At 41.3% G+C, this 22947-nt stretch overlaps 1 protein-coding gene across 5 annotated transcripts in view; it reads right to left on the bottom strand.

The window, feature by feature from the left end:
• Positions 1-421: 421 nt before the first annotated feature.
• LOC118122151 (spectrin beta chain, non-erythrocytic 1) overlaps positions 422-22947 on the bottom strand; it is a 47498-nt gene continuing 24972 nt past the window's right edge. For 2 of the 5 annotated variants that reach the window (XM_035178675.2, XM_035178677.2), the window contains 38 exons: positions 21014-21165; positions 20669-20842; positions 20259-20350; positions 20039-20119; positions 18852-18967; positions 18399-18511; positions 17944-18131; positions 17717-17834; positions 17298-17456; positions 16919-17221; positions 15408-15561; positions 14900-15294; positions 14528-14791; positions 14236-14447; positions 13836-13973; positions 13506-13725; positions 12825-13361; positions 12038-12240; positions 11854-11944; positions 11598-11744; positions 11091-11354; positions 10567-10791; positions 10400-10489; positions 9982-10260; positions 9763-9893; positions 9456-9660; positions 8999-9373; positions 8655-8899; positions 8428-8566; positions 8228-8312; positions 7472-7668; positions 7213-7340; positions 7047-7122; positions 6070-6147; positions 4784-4962; positions 4419-4592; positions 4206-4248; positions 422-4069 (listed from right to left, as the gene is read on the bottom strand). In XM_035178675.2, the coding sequence (XP_035034566.1) occupies positions 3857-4069; positions 4206-4248; positions 4419-4592; positions 4784-4962; positions 6070-6147; positions 7047-7122; positions 7213-7340; positions 7472-7668; positions 8228-8312; positions 8428-8566; positions 8655-8899; positions 8999-9373; positions 9456-9660; positions 9763-9893; positions 9982-10260; positions 10400-10489; positions 10567-10791; positions 11091-11354; positions 11598-11744; positions 11854-11944; positions 12038-12240; positions 12825-13361; positions 13506-13725; positions 13836-13973; positions 14236-14447; positions 14528-14791; positions 14900-15294; positions 15408-15561; positions 16919-17221; positions 17298-17456; positions 17717-17834; positions 17944-18131; positions 18399-18511; positions 18852-18967; positions 20039-20119; positions 20259-20350; positions 20669-20842; positions 21014-21165 (6983 nt within the window). In that variant the 3' untranslated portion in view covers positions 422-3856. The remainder of the gene's footprint in view (positions 4070-4205; positions 4249-4418; positions 4593-4783; positions 4963-6069; positions 6148-7046; positions 7123-7212; positions 7341-7471; positions 7669-8227; positions 8313-8427; positions 8567-8654; positions 8900-8998; positions 9374-9455; positions 9661-9762; positions 9894-9981; positions 10261-10399; positions 10490-10566; positions 10792-11090; positions 11355-11597; positions 11745-11853; positions 11945-12037; positions 12241-12824; positions 13362-13505; positions 13726-13835; positions 13974-14235; positions 14448-14527; positions 14792-14899; positions 15295-15407; positions 15562-16918; positions 17222-17297; positions 17457-17716; positions 17835-17943; positions 18132-18398; positions 18512-18851; positions 18968-20038; positions 20120-20258; positions 20351-20668; positions 20843-21013; positions 21166-22947) is intronic. The other 3 variants (XM_035178678.2, XM_035178679.2, XM_035178676.2) reach the window with 2 other exon arrangements.

Genomic DNA, 22947 nt, shown 5'->3' on the forward strand with positions numbered 1-22947 from the left:
TTTTTAATAAATCTGGCCTTTGTGATTCCGGCAACTTCATGGAAGCACAATAGTAACAATATTACCCCATTTAACCAGGTACACAACCTCTTAATGAACCTCTGGAAAATGTTAACTAATTACTTTAGTCATTTTTTTTCAATTGTATATAGTTTGATTATACATAGTTTTTTTTCTCTTTGCTGTGCCTGCGCCTGCTCATTGTGGGACCTAAGGTGTCAATCTCAAGGTGTAAAGTGACTTGACTTAATACAAATAAAATAGAATAGTTGAGGTATATTAAGACACATATTTAAACAGTTGAGTCCCAGATTAATAGTTTGCATTTTATAGATTTGTTAAGTGACCATAATTCAAACATCTAACTTCTTCTCTCTGTTTAGCACATTTTTTCAACATAGAAAAACCCAACATCCACATATTTTTCATTAAACCATGTTTTATTATTCCTAATATTAGATGTAGATACACAAGTCAACAAACATTATTTTCGATTCGTAATGAAAATGCTCCACAGCACACTGACATCGTGTGGAAGGGTCTGGTATTACAGACACGTACCTGAAAATGGACAGCAGTTATACTTTTTGCAATAAGTTGCATTAGTAACAGTAGTAGTAACAGTAACAACAGTAGCAATAATGATAATAATAGCAATTAATAATAGTAGTGGTATTAACAGCTCTGAATTACAGAGGGAGGAACAGACATTCGTCAAAAGTAAATCAGAAATGAAGGTTGTCGAACAGGCTTATCAAATGCTGCAAGACAGACTACTGGAGGAAAAAATACAAGCTCCCACTAGACAGCAAAGATCCTGCCTTCTTCTAAAAAAAAAGGAAGCTAAAATTATCACCAGTCTGTTTTCACTCATATCTAATACTCAACAAGTAAAAGTTGTAATTCTTTCTTCATGAAGTTCTCCGTTGTGACAAGTTCTCTCATAACCAAAGACTCATCTCTTTGACATCAATAATACACACGTCCCATGTTCTGCTCGAAGCTCACCAGTAGCACAGTGTTACTTTTTTTTAAAAGGGTGCCATATGCAACATCGAATCAGCCAGCTGAGGACATTCCCACAAGACTGGATCGCCAAGGTCATTCTGCATTGAATATACAGTACAGTATCAATGTGTATGTGAAAGAGAGAGAGAGCTCGTGCAGTGTGTCAAGAACATTTTTGCTTCACGTGACCAATTTGGCCCAAAACTTATTTGAATCTTCACACATTCAAATGAGCTGATAAGAAAACACACTGTGTGAGCTATGAACTTGAACTCCCTATAACAGCGAATGGAGGATGTGCAGAGCAGTGTTCACTACAACCAGCTCGTCCACTGGGGGAGAATGATTCATAGGAAATTGTGCACAATGTGCTAAACTGCGTCGGCTCACTCGTGTATGCAATGACCTCGTTGACCGGTTGAACTTTTAGTTTGAGGTTACTTAAAGTGGACTGTATCTATAGGGAGCTCTGTCACGCACCCAGGATGCTAAGTCCCACTGACAGAGACAAGGCAGTGTTAGGTGGTGTCAAATTAACCCTGATCACTAATCGTCTCAAAGTGGATGTTGGGTGTCGGATTTGAACAACGTTTGCACATTCGTTAGGAACTGGAAAAATAAGGCCGACCAGCTTAAACTGCAACCAAATGCAAGTTTACTTCTCCCTGTGTGTGTTATCACAACACTTTGGTGTGACATTCCTGTGAACTCATCAGCCCTGCAAGGCCTGTGACGCATCCAGGCAGGTACCAGCTTTTAAGAGTTACTTTCAACATCTAAGACATGTCAAATTATTATTTAACTGCCAAAAATGCAACCTACTGAAGATTTTTTTTAAAAATCGTCTTTTTGCTTTTTGGCAGGTACAAAAGGCAAATTAACACTTGGATTTAAGTGACTGACTCGACTAAACAGTTACCGACCCCTCCAATGGTCTCTAGATGTGTCTGTGTAATTGAGCTACTGTCTAGTTTCACAATATACTGTAAATGCATCTTTCCTATCAATTATGTTCAGTATTTGAGGAGACTAAACATGGATCTTTGTTAGATTGCCTTTATATCTTGGATGAATGTAAATGCCAATTACAGATAATTGGTTGCTCTCAACCCTGAATATGAAGTGATTACACCAACACAGAAGAGAACAGATGAGACACATACGAGTATAAACTTACACGAAGTCATGCCACATATGCAAGAGCGCAAAGCTCGTTTCAGAGAGAATTCAGGGCTTCTCCCTGTTGATTCATATCTTACCTGCATATACAATCCACTGACATACATTAGATCATTGCCACAGGGCACATGTTTAACATTCTTATCATTTGTACTAAGAAAGCTTTCTTTAAGACTGTTTGAATGGGAGGTGGGTTTGTAAAAAAAAGGGTTCAGTGTATCTGTAGTGGGTTCAAGTAAGGCTCACTACACCTCTCTGTCAAGTAGCACACAAACCATATTCGTCACTGCCTATCACTTCCACGCCCCTCATTTCACCTGCAATAAGACCTGTCAGCTGTCCTGCTCACATGTGCATCAGCTTTTTATCTACACACTGCCCCGTGCCTTCACAACAGCAGATGGAGAGAGAACAGAAATAGATATTGAGAGAAACAGAAATAATGAAACCATCTTGAGGAACTTCATTGGTAATTTCTTCTTACATATAATAAAAAGCTAAAAAAAACAAAAGAAAAAGAAAAGGCATTTTGATGAAATAATTCCAGTAATATTGTGAGTTTGAGTTTGTCTGGCTTTTGTCTACATTTTTCGTACCGAAAAGCAGCATCAGTCTGGCCACGTTTAATTAGGAATAACATAAACGTGCAAAATCCACAGCACCACAACTCACACGCGCACACACACACACACACACACACTAGAAAACTAATCTTATCTGCTTTGTACAGAAAAAAAAGGTTGAAAATCAAGCAGAAAAGATCACTCAAAAGAAATAATCAAATACAGGCAAAATTATAGATAAAATAAAAAATAAAACCACTTATTAAATATATATATATTTATATATCATTTCCCAATGAAACGTGTGATCACTTACGCCACGCTGCTAAAATTGAAAGAGTTTTATTTTTTCTCAAAACACCTCAATAACTGTCATAAAAGAAATACATACAAGGGCAAGCCCAACATTCTCCACTAGTGAAAAACTAAATTTATTTCTCTCCACAACATGAATCAAGATCATCTACTGTCAAATTAGTTTTCTCAAACCAGCAACAGCAAAAGATAAATAATAATAATAATAATAATAGCAATAATATTGGTCAGGTTAATAACATCAATACCGAGAACAGAAAAAAAAGACTGATGTGATCCTTCCCAAAGAGAGAGCACTTAAGAGTGAGGGGAATAAAACCAGAGTGCACCACAGTGGAAAGCCACCATCCAGTGTTTTATTAGTGGCACAGCATTAAAATGACTCTGCTAGTCGAGACTCACAGAAATGAAAATATTCATGCTGAAGAGGAGATTGGAAGTGAACTGGGCCTGGATCCCTGCTAACGACAACCAGACCTGTTACTGACTCACACCGAGCTCTGCTGGTTGGCTGAAACTGCCTTTGGATGAGGGCTTTCATTGTTGGGTGCAGATAAATGTGAAATAAAAACTGGGTGAACGAAAAAATAAATGACAGATAAAACTGGCGAGGGAGAGAAAGAAAAGAAACAAAGTTCACTGTGTGCCACGTACAGTAGCTGTCGACAAATTCCTTGGGGCCTGCGCTGAAAGCAGTGTGTTAGGTTGACCTGTTTGTACTTTTCATTCTGCCTGCGTCACTGTGTTGAAATTTGACAAATCTAGTTTCCATCACTGATTTTACAAGTGTTCTATTTCTTCTTGCCAAAGAAGCTGAACCTCTTCTCTCGATCCTTGTCTTTCCCCTCTCTGTTGCGCATGGTGACGCCTCCAGCTTCACCTGAGCTGGGGGAGATGGGGGGCATCGTCATGGCGCGGCTGAGGGCCCGCGGAACTCCGGGTGAGTCTCCTGATCCTGTTGGAATGGAACTGAGGATGGAGCGGATCCAGGAGCTCATTTCCGACTTCAGACGGACAGAAAACATTATTATACGTCAGACAGAGGCACAGCAAGCAAACAAGATATTTTTTCACAAATTTATATATGGTTTCATTTTATTTTATAAATGTAATACTGTCCTATATATATATATATCTCACCTCATCCTTGGCTTGGAACAGGTACTCTTTCCCATCCCCTAGCCTGCAGACACAGTAGAGGAGGTGAATCATTAGTCAGAGAGAAGCTATAAAGTCTAATACATCTCACCGTTTTGTTATTTTCTTGGCATTTCATCATGATCTCTTATTTTATCTATGAAATCCAGCAGTGTGACAGCAGTACTGTAACAGAAATCCTTGTTCTCCTCTCACCTGAGCTTGAATACATGTTTCCTCTTCTTATAGCCGTTTGCTACCTCACACACAGCCTCGCCGAGGCTGATGGGTACCTCTCCATGATATGGAATTCCGTTGCTGGCACTCTTGCCATCTTTATAGAAACCCAGACTTCCTTTTCTTAAGACACAGTACACGTTCTGCCAAGACCTATGGGAGAAAATACATGGCATTGGAAGCAGCATGTGTTGCATACAAAAACAGAAAGTACATATATTTTTTATATCTATAACACTCTTTTTTTATATCTTCCATTGTTATAAATTCTTAAAACCTCTCTTCAGTGTCTGCCCTCTCCAAGGTCTATTATGTTGTCTGACTGCCCTCGTAAGAACACTCACCTGGTAGCTGCCTTTTTGCTGTGGGACTCCATCTCCTGTTTTCGACAGAGCATCCCCTCCATGGTGTCTGGGTCTGACTCTGCTCCACCCCTGCTTGGTAACGTTGCAGACGGCTCGAGGCGAGAAGATGCCAGCCCACTGTCCCTACCTGGCCCGTTCACCGACTCCGACTCTGAGCCCTGTGGTGCAAACCAGACGTGAATGTGGGTATAATGAGGTAGAGAAAAAAAAAAAACCTTGAGTGGATGGAAGCAGTGAGCAGCAACGCAACCATTCACAGCCACACATGAAGAGCCATGATGACGTTAGCGCTGATGGCAGTGTGTGATTACCTGAGGTAACAGCAGAGCATGGGTTTAAAGGATCCACATGACCACAATTGCAGCACACTGATATTTAACAGGACATTTAAGTCGCTCATATGCGTAAGACATACAGTTAAAATGAATATCTCGGAAAAATGCATCCTATAATTAACACATTTGTTTAAAAAAACAACATCATAATGTACCAAAGGAACTTTTTAGATTTATTTGTGAGAGATTATTCTTAACACTGTGAATAGTTCCTGAAAATATCAGTAACTCTCTCTCCTGTCTTCAGTGTCTGGCCTCTGAGGTCTATTATGTTGCACCTGCCAGACTCACTTCATATAAACACTGACCTGCTAACTGCCTGTTTTCCATCCAAATACAAATGTGTCAATACTATGATACTAAAGATAATCTTCATTTTTTTCAGCCAATCCTCAGTAAATGAATAAAGGATAACACTACATTGTAACAAAAAAATGTTTACCATTTGAATCTTAAATATGAAATAGTTATATACAATATTAATTCCTCAATAAACCTTTTCTACAAAGAACTGATAATTGACTCCATGAAACGACACTCATCACAACAACTGTACACATAAAGGGACAGACTAAAACAAACTACATATAAAAAAAGCTTTGAACAGCTACGATATCACCACATTTACAACTCTGGGCTCCACATTTAAATTTACTCCTGTCCTGGTCAATATGAGCACAAATGCACCTGCAGGCAGCATATGTGATCCATGAAGACAATCTTCATGAATCTGCATCATGCTTTTAAACAGCAATGGGGCTCATTATATAAACAAAAATTAAAATAAAAAAGCAATGGATTGCATCTGTGACAGAGAGCAATGGCCTCCTGATAAAATAAAGAGGCACTGCAGTTGACCAGGAGCTGAGCAGAGGCTGTGAAGGGCACGACGGGGAAGCTACAAAGCCAAATCCACGGCTTGGTACTCACACGCTCCGGCTGCTTTGGCTTACACACACGTTTAGGTTCTGATTTCTTTCCCACTGACAACGATAGCGATACTGACTGCTGGTAAGAACGTAATAAAAAATTGTTAAAACGTCTTTGTCTGGGGCAGAAATCTGATCAGTTCATGCAGAAATGGCTCCGTCTCTTTGACTGATTCTTCTCTAGAGTATCAGCTGCAGACCTAAACATACTGTAGGTTCACTCCAGCAGCCACTGTAGGCTGTTTCCTAGTATCGAGTTTACTTTATCCTACCCCAGTCTCAACCCCCATCCTCACAGGTGGGCCTACACTGTAATTCTATAAGGGTCCCTGGATGTCACTCTGCAAACCTGATTCTCCTTTTCAGAGATACCACTTCTTTGTAATGTTTATATGACCATAAAATGATAAGCAAAGCTCTAATGCTTGCCTCTAAAATAAAACAATGCTGATAGACATTATTGATTAGAAAAGTTATATTTCACAGAAAACTTTTTTTTTTTTTTTTTAACTGGGTAATAGCAATTCATCTGATTATATGACATGCACCGAAACAAGTCTGTGTATTGGGCTTGAACAGACAGGGACAGGGACACACACTGACAAAGTGTTGTACTGTATGAATGACATACTTAGAGCTTTGTTTTTTTCTTTAAAAACCCAAAGCAAACATGTTGTGTATTTTCATTTTATTCATGAGTTGCTGCAAACTGTTAACATATTTTTATAGTTTGCAGGGAATTGATACCAAGTGAATGATTCGAGGCAACAACGATGCCAGTTACCAATATTTTAAACTATTGTTTCTCTGTTGAACTTTAAAACAGATTTAGAAAAATAAAACCAGGGATGGCAACATGGGAAAAACATTACAGGACATTACACACGAGATTATTTGAAAATCTTTAAAATAATTATCAGTGCAACAGAGAACAAACACTGTGACACTCAAAAGTATTGAATCTATACTATGTCTTACCTGAGATGTGTCATTATCACTATGTACTCCATTCACTGACACAGTCTGATTGAGGGTGGTCTGGTCCAGACTGGTTCTGTGTTTAAAGAGGGGGGGAAAACCCTGTTAATAACAAAAAGATAAAATAGACCACAACCATTGTGCTCTACTCATAAGTCCCCTTTACCTGGCTGCAGAATCATGTGCATGACTTTCTGCCTCAGATTGTGCCACTTCTTCAACTGGGGGTGGTGTGGGGGGTCGGCGAGCCCTCTCCTCTTCCTCTCGCCTCCTCTGGATCTCCTGCTCCTCAAGCTGAAAAATGACAACGCAGCCGTGTTATTTAAATAAGTGAGGGCATTCTGTATATAGTGCATCTACCAGGCCAGGCAGGAATCTAACCAAGATGTGAATTGTTCATGTAATTATGATGTCACTATACTTACTGTAGTGAGTTTCTCCAGAAGGACAAAGCGATCTTCCCAGGCTGCAGCAAGTTTTTCAAAGGCCTCGTGACGCTTAATTAGGCTCTCGACCTCGTCCACATTTGTGCCCAGCTCTGCTGCTCGCACCAGAGGTTCTTGACCTGCCAACCAAGACTCCGCCACACAGGCATCCCGTCCAAACTGCAGCACCTCCAGCACTGAGATGCAGAAACAAAGAGAAAGGGTATCAATAAATAGATAGTGAGTCAGCTGTACATCCTCTAAATTAACAAACACACAATAGCTCTTAAGCTTCTTTGATTTCAGAGAGACTGTTGGTGAAAGGAAGGTTACAAAGCAAAAAGGAGCCACAAGATAAACAATAAAAACATGTGTAGGCAAACCAAAAAGTTAATCTTGGTACTGCTTTAGCAATAGTGTAATCAATACCAAACAAATACATGGAAGTACACATGCCTTGTAGAGTATGTGTAGTATAAACCTTGGAGCATTGTACAGACAGAAGAAAAAATAATGGCTGCCATGATAATTTTGTACAGTTGAACTGTACAATTAGAGTATATAATTGGAGTATAAATTACTGTCTGGTTTCTTTGTCACAGGCCTTCAAACTGGACATACCTGTTTGTATTTTCTTTGCTATCTCTAACCTGTAGCAACATGCCCACATTAATTGATCTCTTGCGTTTTTCACAATCGCACTATTAGATTGAATGTCCCCTTGCACGCACTTTAACACATGTTAAGCATGCTTACCAATTTGTAGATGGTCCATCTTGTCTAGCCAGTTTTTGTTGATCCTGTCTCTCTTTTCCTGGAGCTGAACCAGTTTCTCCCGAATCTGGGAATCAAAGAATATTCAGGAACATTAAATAATAACTTGCGATCATAATGTTTCTTCTTCCTCAAAACATGCCTGAACACAGCAATAGTGAAAGTGACCCATTGTATAATACCTCATCAGCTGCATAGTGATTGTTGTTAATGAGAGTATTTCCCATCTCAGTACAGGCAGTAAAGCTGTCGGCCCTGGTCTCAATCTCTGACTTGATGTCCTGATGATTGGCAATGACCAGCCCTGCAGATGATACATCCCTGGGACAACAGAAAGGAGAAAGGTGAATTTTGAATATACACGTACCACAGATCACAACAGAATTCATAATAATAAAATGACATTCACCTTGGACTGTCATGTGCGTCAATTTGCAGGTTGACACCATCCATCCATAGCATGAGGTCTCGCACCATGTTGAAGAAGCGGAACTTCTCCACCGTGTCCAGCAGGAGGAGCCTGCGGGCCTGACCAGTCTCGAGCAAGCCCTCCCAGGCAGAAGTCACAGCATTTTCACTCCTGTGAATTTCATCAGCTTTCTCTCCAGCATAAGCCTTCTGCAGCCGTGCTGCATCCTCTTGCACCTGGTTCACCTACGAGGTCAAGAGGGAATTGGGGACATTCAGTATTCTATTAAATTTGCTCTCTTCCTCGAATCTTGCATAACATCTCTTTATCAACAGATAGCTGACCTGTCCACTGAGGGCCTGGATGTCATGTTCAAAAGTGTTGTGCTGCCTGTGTAGATGCTGGACAGTGTTCAGGTCACGGCCAAGGTCAGAAGGCAGTGCCTCATGCTTTTCCTTAACACGTCCGAGCACCTCCATGGCATCCTGATGGAAGCGGTGCAACTCATAGGAGGCAGCCAACATTTGTGTGCGTGTGTCAATCAGCTCCAGCAGATCTGCCCAGGCCTCATTTAACCCATCCTTCCACTCAGCCACGCTGGCATTCTCAGGATGACCCGACTCAATCAAGTCATCTGCCAACCCATTTACACCATCTACTCGCTCTTGGCCAATAGTGCTGGTGTCACGAGCAAACTCCCGGAACTTGTCCCTCAGCATCTGAAGAGAGAAAATCAGGGCGAATGTGAGCAACATAATTAATTCAGCTGAATTAATTTAGCTGAAAAAAGAAACCACTCACTGTGACATGTTCATAGTCCTGTCCTAGTTCATGGGAGCCGGCAACCACCTCCCTCTCAGCAATCCACTGTTCTAGGTCATCCACCTCCCGCTTCAGCTGGGTCAGCCGCAGTCTCTCCTGAAGCCGCCCACGACGCTCCTCAGCGAGGTCTTTCAACCCGGCATACAGCTTGTCCACTTGGGCTTGCCGTAAGGTGATTCTCTCACTGTTAAATGAAAAATTAAGGAAAGATTTGTCAGTGGTTGTGGGTGTATAACATTTGCTTAAGAGAGGCGTGTGTCACTGTCAATATTCAGATCTACTTCACCTCTCTGGGTGTTCACTGGTGACCATGAGACGGCTGCTATTGGCTAGCTGGTGAATGGTTTGGGCGTAGTCTTCGAGTGCCTGTTCCACGATCTGGTGCTTCTTGACCATCACTAGTGCGCTTTGCTCGTCCTGAGAGAAAAACCGGAAATTATCAAGTTTTCTCAAGACATAAGATCGTGAAACAGTGGCAAATCTGTGTCTTATTTTATCTGTGTACCTTGGCCTTTTCTTCTGACATCATGTGTAGCTCTTGTTCGCCCATCCAGGCTTCGGCCTCCGCTGCATCAGCATAGAACTGCTGGGCGCGATTGGCCTCTATTAAACGTGCACGACGATTGTCTGTCTCGCCAATCAGTTGGTCCCAAAGGTCCTTCAGCTCAACGAGACGCTCCTCTAGGACAGACTGTCTCTCACCATCGACCTGGCTCTGAGTCTTTCCTCGTCTGTGGATGTCATCAATGCGAGGCTGGTGGCCCTGGATCTCCTTATGTAATGTCTGATTCAGAAACAGAGGGTGTTCACTGGTGTGTTGCAGTTACATTTGCCATGAGTTAAGACATTCAATTAAGATTAAGATAATTGTAAGTCACTTTTAAATATGATTATATCATCCTGCATGTAAAAAATTACTTTACCTGGTTCTTCTTGATAAGCAGCTGAACGGTAGGCAGATCTTTTCCATGGTCTGTGGAGGTTGCCAGGGGCATCCTCTCTTTCACCCATAGCTGATAGAAAAACAGACTGAGTAAAACTCCACACTTCTTTATCTAATGTTAGTAGTCAGACAGGTAATCCAACTCACAATTTCATCTTCCAAATCTCTGTTGAACTGATGTGCTTCTTTGGAGGCGAGTAGTCTCTGTCTCCTCAGTTTGAGAGGCTCCTGGAGGTTTGAGAAGTTGTCAGTGACACGCCTTTGCTGACCATCTACCTCTGCTAGTCCAGCGTCCTCCTGGGACAGCGCTAGAGCCTGAGACTGCAGGGACTGCACCTCCTTCTCTCTGACCTCCATCTGGTGCTCCACCATCTATACAGGGACAGTAAAAAGATGTAAGAAAAGAAGGAAAGGCATTTGGTAGTCTCCACTACACAGATTTGGCATGTTCCACCACATGCACTGAAAAATATATTCAACATAAAGTACAGATTCACTTATTTGATAGCTGTAGGTTTTTCATGACATTGAAAACCATCTTTTTGACACAAGATGTTTTGTGTTCATGAGAACTACTAATTGTGCAATATGATATTAAAGCTCCATGCTACAACAGTAATTATTGATTGTAAAGATGATATGGACATGGTTTGTTGCACAATGTCGTCTACCTGGTGCTTCTTGAGCAAGATGTTGACACTGGTCAAATCTTTGCCATATTCGTCATTATGCAGCTGACCCTCGAGGTTCTTCAGCCAGACATCTAGAGCGGAGCAGCTCTGTGTAAAGAGCTCAGCCCTGTTAGCATCGAACAAACACTGGGCCTTGGTGCGTGTGGTGCCTTCCAGCTCCTCCCACTGACGCTGTAGGTCCTCCAGGGTCTGCTGGACAACAGGTTTCAGCTCAGGCTTCTCTGCCACCAGAGCCTGACCCTCCTGTTAGAAACAGGAAACATACACACATTTATATTTAAATTAATTACATTAGTATAGCTGTAATTGGCCACACAAAGGCAAGCAGACTGGCCCCACTGTATAAGAACATCAATATCAATTATCCACTACAATTACATAACAGTCATGTAACTATCAGCAATCATTTCCACCACCTGTCCACATATCAAGCACAAACCTTATCACAAAGTTACCCTTTTTTTATTAAATCAATTATAGTGTCACCTTGTCAATTTTGTCCAGCCAGTCTTTGTTAGAGGCCAGCTCTGCCATGAAGGCCTGGTGCTTCTGCCACTTGCTGTGAAGATTTCTGGCCTCATCATAAGACATGTCCTGTGCGGTCAGCATCTTCTCATTGATCCACAATGTGAGCTATGGAAGAGAGGAGAGAATTACAGAATAAGCATTATCAACTTCACATGTTAAAACATCTTTATTCATTATGCTATTATTTCATTGAATCTTTAAAAGATGTTTTTACCTCTTGCCCATCTTGGAGGAAGTGTTGAAGTTCACGGTTGTCCTTAAGCTTCGTCAACAATTCATTTGCAGCCTCCTTATTCTTAAAATGCCTGGAGAAAATTAAGGAGAAAATTAGCCACTCTTCAAATATCTATTGAAAAAGGGGAAAAAAAGCAAATCTGCTTTCTTTTACTGTAACTAACCTTTCCTGGACAGAATCAACTTTTTCCTGGATCTTATCAGAGTTTGCATTAGAGTCATTCATGAGGCGCCGTCCGTTCTCCACTACACCAGTTATCTTCTCCTCACTGGCCTCTGCGGTAGTGAGGAAATCCTCATGCTTCTTAATGGCCTCTTCTGCTCCCTGAAGACTGGAAGGCATCTCTGTATGTGACAGCACATACTCCTACACAAAAAGGAAAGGAATGTTAAAACATTTATTATATGCAATCATCCAGTTCCAATGATTTTTCGTTATTTTGTCACTCTGAGTGATAAATTGATGAAACAAGCAAAAAGTTATAATCATGTGCTGCAGCTTTGGGGTTATTGTGAACTTTAAATTCCTCACTATTTTATTTCGGTGTTACTAAGAACTAAACAGTAGTTGATTCATCTGATTCTGATTCTTATTAAAATAAACTTAGTATTGTGGCCCACACCTACACAGATCGAGGCCTATGGGCCACTTACAGGTCAACACACTTTTCTCCCCCCAATTACTCTGATCTGAGAGCTAGCTGTGTGAATACATATAACTTGACACCAATGTAAACAAACCACAAAACACAATCATTATAAAAAGCGATACAGGGTGAAACCTGAACTAAAATATGTATAAAGAAGAACACTTGTGGTTCTGGGTTTGGTACTGGCTGCTGGACTTGACACTAACCCAAGAAGGTTGTGTGTTGATACTTGGTTTTTGTTTCATTAAAGCCACAGCTCACTGGCACAGGCTTTAATTTATATAGTGCTTTTGTCTCTAACCTGGCTGTTCAGGAAAGCTTCCGCCTGCTTTGCATCTCTTAGGAAAGTCTGGAAGTCGAAGGCTTGGGCCAGAAGACTGTGGCGGTTCTCCCACATGCGACGCAACTCATGCCAGCCAGTATCCAGTGCCTGGAGCCTCTGAGCCAAGAACATGTACTGGGCATCTGTCTGACCTTGGGTGACCTCCTCACCGACTGCACGCATCTTCTCATAGTCCTCCTTATAGTTATCCACCTCATTCTTTATATTCTCATGCTGGGCTAGTAAACTCTCAGCCTCAGGCAGAGAAGTGGGAATGTCCTCTGAGGCCACGGCTGTCTGGGTGCGGGACAACCAGGACTGGAAATCATCCAGATCCCTGAGGAAGCCCTGCAGCTTGCTGGCTTCACCCAGTGATTCCTCACGTCGCTTCATGGTCGCGTTCAACTCCTCCCACACCTCTTGAATCCCAGCCAGGCGGCCTTGGATCTCTCCTGCCTGATCTGGATGTTCCATGGCCAGCTTTTCTGCCTCGTTTCTTAGGTCATCCAATTTGCCCTGAAACGACAAGAAGATCGTTTAGATACTGAAATAATGACAAGATTTATTTGCCTAGCACCGAATGATACATTTTTAGTATTTATAGTTTTTTACGGTTTCCCATCTTTATCCTATAAGTCACTGCATGTAAGATCTCCATACCTGAATGGCCTCCAGGTCCCTCTCCATGCCGGTGAGTTTGCGTTGCAGTGCCATCACTCCAGCCAGGTCATTGCCCAGACTCTGAGTGGATTCAATCACCTTGGTCTTTTCCTTCATCCAAGACTGGATCTCATTACACTCCAGGTGGTAGTTCTGGATGTTGAGGGCAGACTCTAGGGCATGTTTCTTTTGACCAGCCAGTTGTTCAAACTCTGTCCATCTGAGGCCATATAAAGTGCAATATTTAGGTCAAAACCATTAGTAGTAGTAGAGCACAAACATATTTCTTTGCAAAAAAACGTTTATTTGGCTTTGTTTGTTAGTGCTGACCTGTTGTTGAGTTGGTCTTGTGTCTGGTGGATTTGGTCTTTACTACAGTTGTCAGAGCTCAGCAGCTGCTCTGCCACCTGATTAACATCAGTGACTCGAGTGCCTAGATTATTCATCTCAGGTTCAAGAGTCTCAAATCTGCAATTGTTAAATAAAAAAAAACAGCATTCATTTTCTAATTCTAAAGAGAAAATGGCAATTTAGACAAGATATTTCTGTAGATATTAAAATGACTTGTAAAAGAGATCAGTGATAATTTGTATACATTAGAGCAACAAAATGGTGTTGAGTCTTAATTACTGTTTCACATCTGAACCTCAATTTCAATGTCTCCACGTTGAATATTTTTGGGGGATATGAACTGAGCAACATTCATCCCTTCTCTTCCTCACAGACTGACCTCTGCTGCACCACCTCCAAGTCTTCCAGTTTGGTTGGGATCTCCATGCTGTCTAACCACTGCTCCTTTTCTTCCACCCAGAGCTGGCAGGCGCCTGCTTCACTGAACATGCGGTAAAGAGCCAGGGCACCTTCCAGAGCCTGCCGCCGAGCTACTGACAGAGTCTCCAGTTCTTCATAACGCTGTTCAATAGCAGGTAGGCGGCCATCCACCTACAGTCAGCAGTTAACCATAATTTAGAACTCTAATTGGCAAGTCATCATTAAAGAAGTATGAAAACAAAGCACCCTACCTGAGGGGATTGTATATAGGCCTGCGGTAGTGCTTGAACCTGCTCTTGCAAGGAGTCGATGACGGGGCGGTGGCTTTGGATCTCCTCATCTATCTCCCTCTGTTTGCGAGCTATAGTTTGAGTGGAGAACTCATCGTGGCCCAACTCCTGACTTGACACCTGTCTAAGTGTCTCCAAGATCCAGGCCTCCATGTCACTGGCATCTGTTTGGAACTGATGCAGGGCCACAGCTTCCTTGAGTCTCTGCTCTCTCAGCTTAGTTGTCTGGGAGAATTACAGAAACAGAAATATATAACAGAAAAAATATGTATTTGGAGAAAATATCTTTATACTGTGAGCAACCATCTAAAAAGAGTCATGATCATCACCCACCTCCTCAAGATGTGCCCACTGTGAACGGATGTCTTCAATCCTCTCTGTGACCTCTGGGGCTCCAAAGTGTCCCTCGTTAACCAAAGCTTCCCCGGCAGCAATGCTGTTACTCAGGGGACCATAGCGGGCAGCCATCTCATCTCTGAAAGCCTCATGTTTACTGAGCAGGTGAAGAGCAGAAGTGAGGTCACGCCCACAGTCTCCACTAGCCAGGATCTGCTCCTGCTCTCGGATCCAGGCTGCCTCCTCTCCGACATCCCACATGAACTGCCACAGACGGCGAGAGTCCTCCAACCGCTCTGTGCGTTTGCAGGCAAGCTGACCAAGCTCCTCGTAGGCTTGACCCAGCAGGTCAACCTTTTCACTAACTAGTCCTGGCTCACATGGTTTGTAGGCTGGCAAAAAACAGAAAAGGAATACAAGATGTTTAGATATAATGCACAAATAGGTCAAACTAAAGCTGTGTGATTTGTACAAGGAATGATTTAAAGTATGTTTTAAAACTCACCCTGTTCATAGGAAGTGAAGCGCTGTGCTGCTCCCTGCACTGCCTTGATCCTCTCTGCCTGAGCTGAAATGTCAGCCTCTACCAAAGTGTGTTTCTGAAGAAGGTCCAACACATCATGCAAATGTTTGCCACTGTCCTGAGACTGCAGACGACTCTGAAACACACAGAGGACACAGCCCATGAGAATATTTAGTTTTTCAACTTAAAATGTAACTCCCTTGCAGCAGCACCCAGGTAGGGAACCATGTCAGATATTGTGTCCACAAACAGAATATGACAGAAGAACAGGAGCAAAATTACTCAAAAATCTATTAGACAATAGATATTTATAATACATGGTGGCATTTTGAAAACAAAAAAAGATAATAGCTGACGACAATATTTCATCAATGATGTAGCCTTTGACAATTAACCTGAACACAACAGGAGCTATAACCTTATTCAGATGACAGCAGAGAGAGTCATAAGATTAGGCCATTAAATGACAACAGGCTATAATAAAAACTGATTATAAAGCATTTATAGAGCATTTTATTTATATGGTAATGACCTACCACTGAAGATTACAGAAGAAACTGATTAATGTCCTAATCAACTCCATCCCAGACAAACAAGTGCAGACATATACATCTCCACCCAGCTGTCTGCAGCCACATTCAACATCTACTTATAAACTTTCTGAATTGAGGAATATAATGAAAACATCAAATACTAAGTGTTTGTTTAAAGTTGGGGGTGAATAATGACGCCAAGTCCTAGGTGCTATGCAGACATTTGATCTGAGGAGGTGGAGACAGGAACATATTCTACTTTTTAAACAAATACACAACTAAGAAATGTTTTAAGTAAAATTATTAATGAAATGAACGTTGAAGCTTAATATTCAGGACACCTATACAGTGCATTTAATGCCACAGCATATCAGCAAATTCAACCTCTTACTACAAAGTCTAATAAACCCCATCAGATGTCTAGAATCATATTTTCTGGGAGTTAACATGTGCAATATTACTGATATATAAATTAAACTAAATGATACTGCACACTTTTTAAACATTTAAGCCAGTCAAGTGTTAAACTATAACTGGCTACTTTAATGGTTGCCTAATTTGTAAAATGCTGTATCAGTGGCTATCAGGGAATTACATTTCGGGATACCAGTTTTTGAGACTGGCACAATCAAAGTTAATTAATATCATAGTATGTGGAAAGGGTGTCACTAAATATAACCACCTAAGGAGAAAGGCTTGGCCATTCTCAGTAAAGCCAGCAATGACAGGCAGCACAGCTCAGGCTAGGCCTATAAAAAGCTAATTACTCCTATTAAGTGCAGATACTAAACCTGCTGTGAACATATGTGAACAACTGAAAGGATTAGGAAATTCCTTTTTGTTAATTAAAAAACAAAGCCAACTTAATGTTTGAATGGAAGCAGTAGTTCACCATACGTTAAAACAGTGTGAACCTTGTTAAAATACTGCAGGCATTCACTTTAATGATTGGGTCTTTACCTTCATATCTGCCATCCAGTCCATGATGTAGCGCATCTCCTGGAACAGCCTCTGTAGGTCACGGTGGGCATTCAGCCGCTCTCTGCGTGCAACCAGAAGCTCTTTCAGATATTCCCAGAGTCGAAGCACATTATCCCTTCGAGCAATTACACGCCGCACATCATGGTATCCCTCTGCTTCCAGCTCTTTTGCAACAGCCTCCACAGCAGCCACACGCTCCCAATATGCCCCAATGTCTGTCTCAATGGCCTCGTGTTTACGGGTGGCAGCTTCCACCGCTCCCAAATCAGTTCCAAAGTTGTCCTAATAGAGGAAATGCAACATATTGCAGTAAAAGTAATCAATGTATTCAAGTCAGAATAAATGTTCATCTCTCTACCTGAGACACCAGCCTCTGGTTCTCACTCAGCCATGTCTCCCTCATAGCTGCTTTGCGGTCAAAACGAGCAGCGAGCATCTCCAGCTTCTCCTGTCGAATCAACTCATTTCGCAGCGCCAGCTCACGTTCATGCTCTGCCTTTTCCAGTCGCTCCCATGCCTGTCACACCAACGAAAACACAAAAATAACATGGTAAGTTGGTGTCCAGCAACAAGGATACGTATACTACATGCATGATGACAATTTTGTGCAACCACACAGTCCAGTGGTCGACAACCTGAAAGTTTACATGACCAACTTCGCCAAAAGCACACAACAAACTGCCTATTTGAAATACTTATATTGACATTACATTATGAAACTAGAAACTTTCTCGATGGAAGGAGTTATTGATAACCTCTTCTCATACAAACGCATACCTTGTTGATGTCCGAGATAAGTTTGCCCTCTCTTGGCATATAGACTTTCTGGTTGTTTGCACGCATCTTGCTTTGGATGGTAAAGAGAAGAATCTCCAAGTTTCCTTTCTCTGTAAATCTGTAGAGATAAACACAAACTCTATGTAATATACTGTTGCTTCACACTTTTGGATCCTATAGCACAGGATCACCACTTAGTTGTATTAAACTAGTTGTCTGTTACTCACTTGGGGGGTTTCTCCACAGTCCGGTAGGAGTTAAAAGCCTGAAGCTGGTTCTGCACAGCATTCAGTGAGTTAGCTAGCTGCCTGTCATTGAGTGTCCCTATGGTCTGCTCAATCCACTGCAGCAGCTCTGAAGCCAGGCTTTCATACTTCTCTATCAGCTGGTCAGCCTCAATCGCATAGTCCAGCACCTGCAACAAGGAGAGATCTGTAAATGAAGACAGCTCACACTGCACACATTTACTCAACTGTATTACTCACATACACACACACACACACACACACACACACACACACACACACACACACACACACACACACACACACACACACACACACACACACACACACACACACACACACACACACACACACACACACACACACACACACACACACACACACACACACACACACACACACACACACACACACTCATGCACAGAGTGAGAGCTAACCTTGCCAATTCTTTTGCCCTCCACTGCCAGGGCCTTCATCTTGGAGAAGTAATGATAGTAGGTGGCCACATAGGTAATGATGGACTTTTCATCAGGCTGATCAACATTGACATCTGAAAAAGAGAATGCATTATCTATCTGTACCCTAACCCCCATTTCTTGTCTATTTTGTATAAAATTCAGCATGCACAAACTATACAATGGCTTTCAAAATAGCCTGAATTAGCAGTTTATTTGTTGCCAAACCATTACCATCTTTAGACAAGGTTTTTGTGATGTCACTATAGCTGATTTGTGATGTAGTGTTGTCTAAGCTATAATTAATTCCAGTAATCCTCTATAGTCCAACACCCATCAGTCTTGCGGGGAGCAGGCATCAGCTTAATGTCTCAGTGGATGGTGTCAGGTCATCAGTGTGACGTACAGGAGTGCTTCCTGTTTTTACACACTAACCTTCTGGGTCCAGCAGCTTGGTAAGTCCCAGTTCCTTCTCAGCCACATTGAAAGCATTCTGAAGATTGTAGTGAGCATTGGATCTCTTCAGGTTGTCAAACTCAATCAGGTCAGATCTGCAGAGTCAGGGGAACAATTAGGACTTTAATAAATACAACAACAACAAATGGCAATGTCATTCATAAACCATCAACCCGCGGCAAAAAAATATTTTGCCAAGCACTGAAATATGCGTTTCTGTTTTCAGAGCAGGATACATAAAATAATCCACTGGATTTGCATAAAGTCTGCAAATGTGGATTATGCAAACTGCTCCAGCCAATTATTACACAATTTTGGCAAAACAATGTTTTTATACAGCCCTTACTAGTATAATATTGGTCTGGGAGGCCAGTAAGCATGAATTGGCATTCACAATACATGGAAATGAGATGGAAAATTACTAGTTTGCCTTTGACTTTCATTGATCATTAACTTCTTAGATTTTGGAACTGCACCATGGCCATGGAGGAAGCATATTCTTCATTCAAGAAACTTAAGAAATTATATTGTGAATAAGGGGAAAAAAAACATTACAAATAGTGTAATTGCCTCCTGTGGTGGCTCCTCTGTAGTTTGAATAAGGATCTGATCATGTAAACTGCAGCATCACAACTTACATGAATATCTCATGGTTCAGTAACTCCAGTGAAACCAATATTAGCATTCATGTATCACCTGAGGCATTCATTGTCATGAACAATGCTCTCTGTTCTACTTGACACAAAAGTTGAAGGTAGACCTTTGGCTTAACACAAGCTGTTCGTGCTATTATTACCAGCAGGGTGTGCAAGTGAGTATCCAAGCATAGCTCTTCATAGAAAATAAGTGGGTTATTATTTTGGTGATCTAGGTCATCTTACTCCCTATTTTATTTTCATCCTTTTAGCCATACCGCAGACTGTGTGAAGGATGGGAGGAGTGGGAGGAGACCTAAATAGAAGTGTGATTGTAAATTGACAGGCGCTCATCATTAGATAAAGATAAAAGAGCGGGGGGGATAATGGATAGTTTGGTCTTGCAGGATAAAATTCTCATTTGAAAAGCGAGCCCTGTTAAAAGTATTATTGAATACTGTTAATAATATACTAGTATGGGCCTAAAAGGGTCGGGTTGCATTCCACATCACACAGGAAGAAGTCAGTGACCTGTGTTTGTGCACGATGGCATTGAACGCCAGACCATCTCGCCAGCTGGTAGTGAAGTTGTGGATGTTGACGTTGGGATATCTGCAGAGGTCAGAACAGAAATGATTAATCATTAAATCAACAAAGCAAGATTAATCAGCAACACCATATATTTCACTTCAACATATTGACAGTATGGATCATTTGTTATTAAGCCCTCTCTCTGTCTCTCCTTTCTCACCCAGCAGTTTTCATTTGGCACCAAAGTAGCAGGGCATCTTTAGCTGACTTTTTCTCCTTGTTGTCTTCCGTCTCCACACTGATGTCCTGGATCTGTAAGCAGAATATTAATTTACTTCAAACTGAATTGTACAAAATTCCAAGATTATTAGACGATCCCACATTATTAATAAGGGAATGACAGTAGGTTCAAGACTAAAATAACGACATGATAAATTGCCCCATAAATCACATCCCAGTGGCAGAACCCTCTTTTACCCTATTTTGTGAGTTTGCCTGAGGATGGACTCGACTACATGCAGAGACCAGATGTCTCACGGTCAAACTTCTCTTTGAAAGACGTGGAGAAATGTGGCAGATGAGCTGAGAGAGAATATAAGCAGTGCTATATTCTGCTACTTTATAAGTTACCTGGAAGCGAAGGATAATGGTCCAGATGAGACCCAGTGTGAGGCGGTGATTCCCGTCCACAATGTCATGGGAGCCCATGTTTTCTAGATGGACTTTTTGCTCCTTGAGAAACTGCAGGGCTTTATCAACATTCTCCAGGCAGTGGATACGCATGCGTCCCTTGGTGGGCTTTGGCTGTGGGGAAAGAAGACCTATGTTGACATTGTTGAACAAATTGATTACAACATAAGTTATGGGGAAAGGGAGCAGGAATTAAAAAAGAGGAAGTAAAAGGTCATGTGAGTGCCACGCTGCTGCCTGGGTCAGGTTTGGGACAGAGAATGGTAGTTTCTGTGTGATACTAACCAGCTGTTCTCCTGAGAGCACTTCCAGAAGGCGGATTAGCATACGGCCATCGCGTAGGTCGGTGTACAAATCACCAATGCGACAGGTCACTCGGCCTAAGTGAGAGTTCACCCATTTGGTAAAGGTCTTCTTCTGAACCGCTTCACGCTCATCTGCAAAGTGCAAAAAAGAGGTGGTGAAGTTACATTGCATGATTCCCTCTATGGACTGAGATGCCTCTAGTCCAAATATCGTTCCTATCCTATTAGAGAAATAAATACTTGCAGGAAATTAATTTTGCTCAATACAAACACCATTGTCTACAGCTTTGATCAAATCTTAGGACAGACAAGTAGCAGTAAATCATAAGGACTTAAGCCCTTGGCCTGAGCAGTTCATAAGCTGCACCATTAAGACTCCAGGAGTCACTGTATTGACAGCTTAGTGAGAGGTTTTCACTCTTAACGCCAACGTTTACTGATGGCTCTGGTCATGTGTGCGCTGCCAATGTGAGTTCAGGGGTGAAAAGTGACGATGCAAAATTGCGCGTAGAGGCAATGACATTTAGTGAGCACTGTTGTTGTTACGTTATTAGAGCAGGACTAAAAAAAGAATCACAATAAATTAAGCTGTAACAGCAGCTCAGACATATGGACCAGGGGAGTAAGAAGCTAATCCTGCTCCGCCACCTAACAAGGTGACCTTATTTCTAGGACACAAGGTCTCCCTGCCTTTTGAAAACACTTTTCTAGCATTGTACTTAATGCACAGTACCTAACACATGCCAACACAGAACAAGCCTGAAGCAGACAGAAAATAGATCTGAGAAACAGCCGTGTACTAAAGAGTTCAACAAAACACTTACAGGCAAATAAAAACGAATGTAAAGGTAGAACAATATTCAATAATTTAATTACTAAAAACTCCTAATGTGTAACCCTTATCCCAATTCAGTTCAACTTACTACCAGTTTATTAATTTGTATATATTATATTACATAACATGTTATTATGTAATATGTGTAATAATAAAAGGTTATAATATTATGAAATATTATATCATGGTAGATTTGATCAGGTTCCTACTACCAAAACACATTTTAATGTTTGCAAAAGGTCTTGTTTTCACTAAAGTAAACACCAAGTTTGAAAGATGTAATAATTTCAAATGCAACAATATTGAAAACCCAGCTTCAACCCAAAGTCAAGAACCAAATACCTCAGTGGTTTGTGTAACAGAGACTAAAGATAAGCAAGTAAAATAAAGTCATTTTAAAAAGAGATCAACGAGATCACCCCCTGAGGTCAATACATGGCAGTTCTTCCGAAATTATTATTATAATGTATGTTTTAAATGGGGTATTTTGAGGTGAACAAAGACAGTATGTTGTGGAATCAACCACTGTGCCAACTGTCAGCTAAAAAAAGAACATTGTGAAATTACACACAAGCCTTCTAGGGTGGGGTAACACCACAGAACATAAAGCTGTTGCGAGCTGCAGGTGCTTCCGCTGTTTCATGACTAAAGATGTTCTCTCTTGAATCGATACAGTGACAGCAAACTGCAGTCTGCTGCTAATGTTTTTTAAACAAGAAAGACTGTCACTGATAAAGTTTTAACATCTACCTCAATATAATTCAGGTATTGAAACGTATCCTGTAGAGGTGTTGACCTCTAGTGAAACTGTACAATGATATATTAATAAGCAGGTCTCCATATTGTTTGTTTTATTTATTGTATGTTTCACAAACACGCTCACATGGATGTTAATGTCTCCCAGGAGCATCAGGATTGTGTAACACAGATTCTTATTGACAAAATAACGCTGCAAGACTCAAGTCACATACGCGTTTGTTATGAAACTATGCTTAAAATAAAACATCAATGCACAACAGATTACCCTTCCTTGCTTGAGTTGTTTTTTCTCCTAACAACACTGTCTGTCAAAGAACAAC

The sequence above is a fragment of the Hippoglossus stenolepis genome, chromosome 15 (assembly GCF_022539355.2).
Source record: "Hippoglossus stenolepis isolate QCI-W04-F060 chromosome 15, HSTE1.2, whole genome shotgun sequence".
In the NCBI taxonomy this organism is placed as follows: Eukaryota; Metazoa; Chordata; class Actinopteri; order Pleuronectiformes; family Pleuronectidae; genus Hippoglossus; species Hippoglossus stenolepis.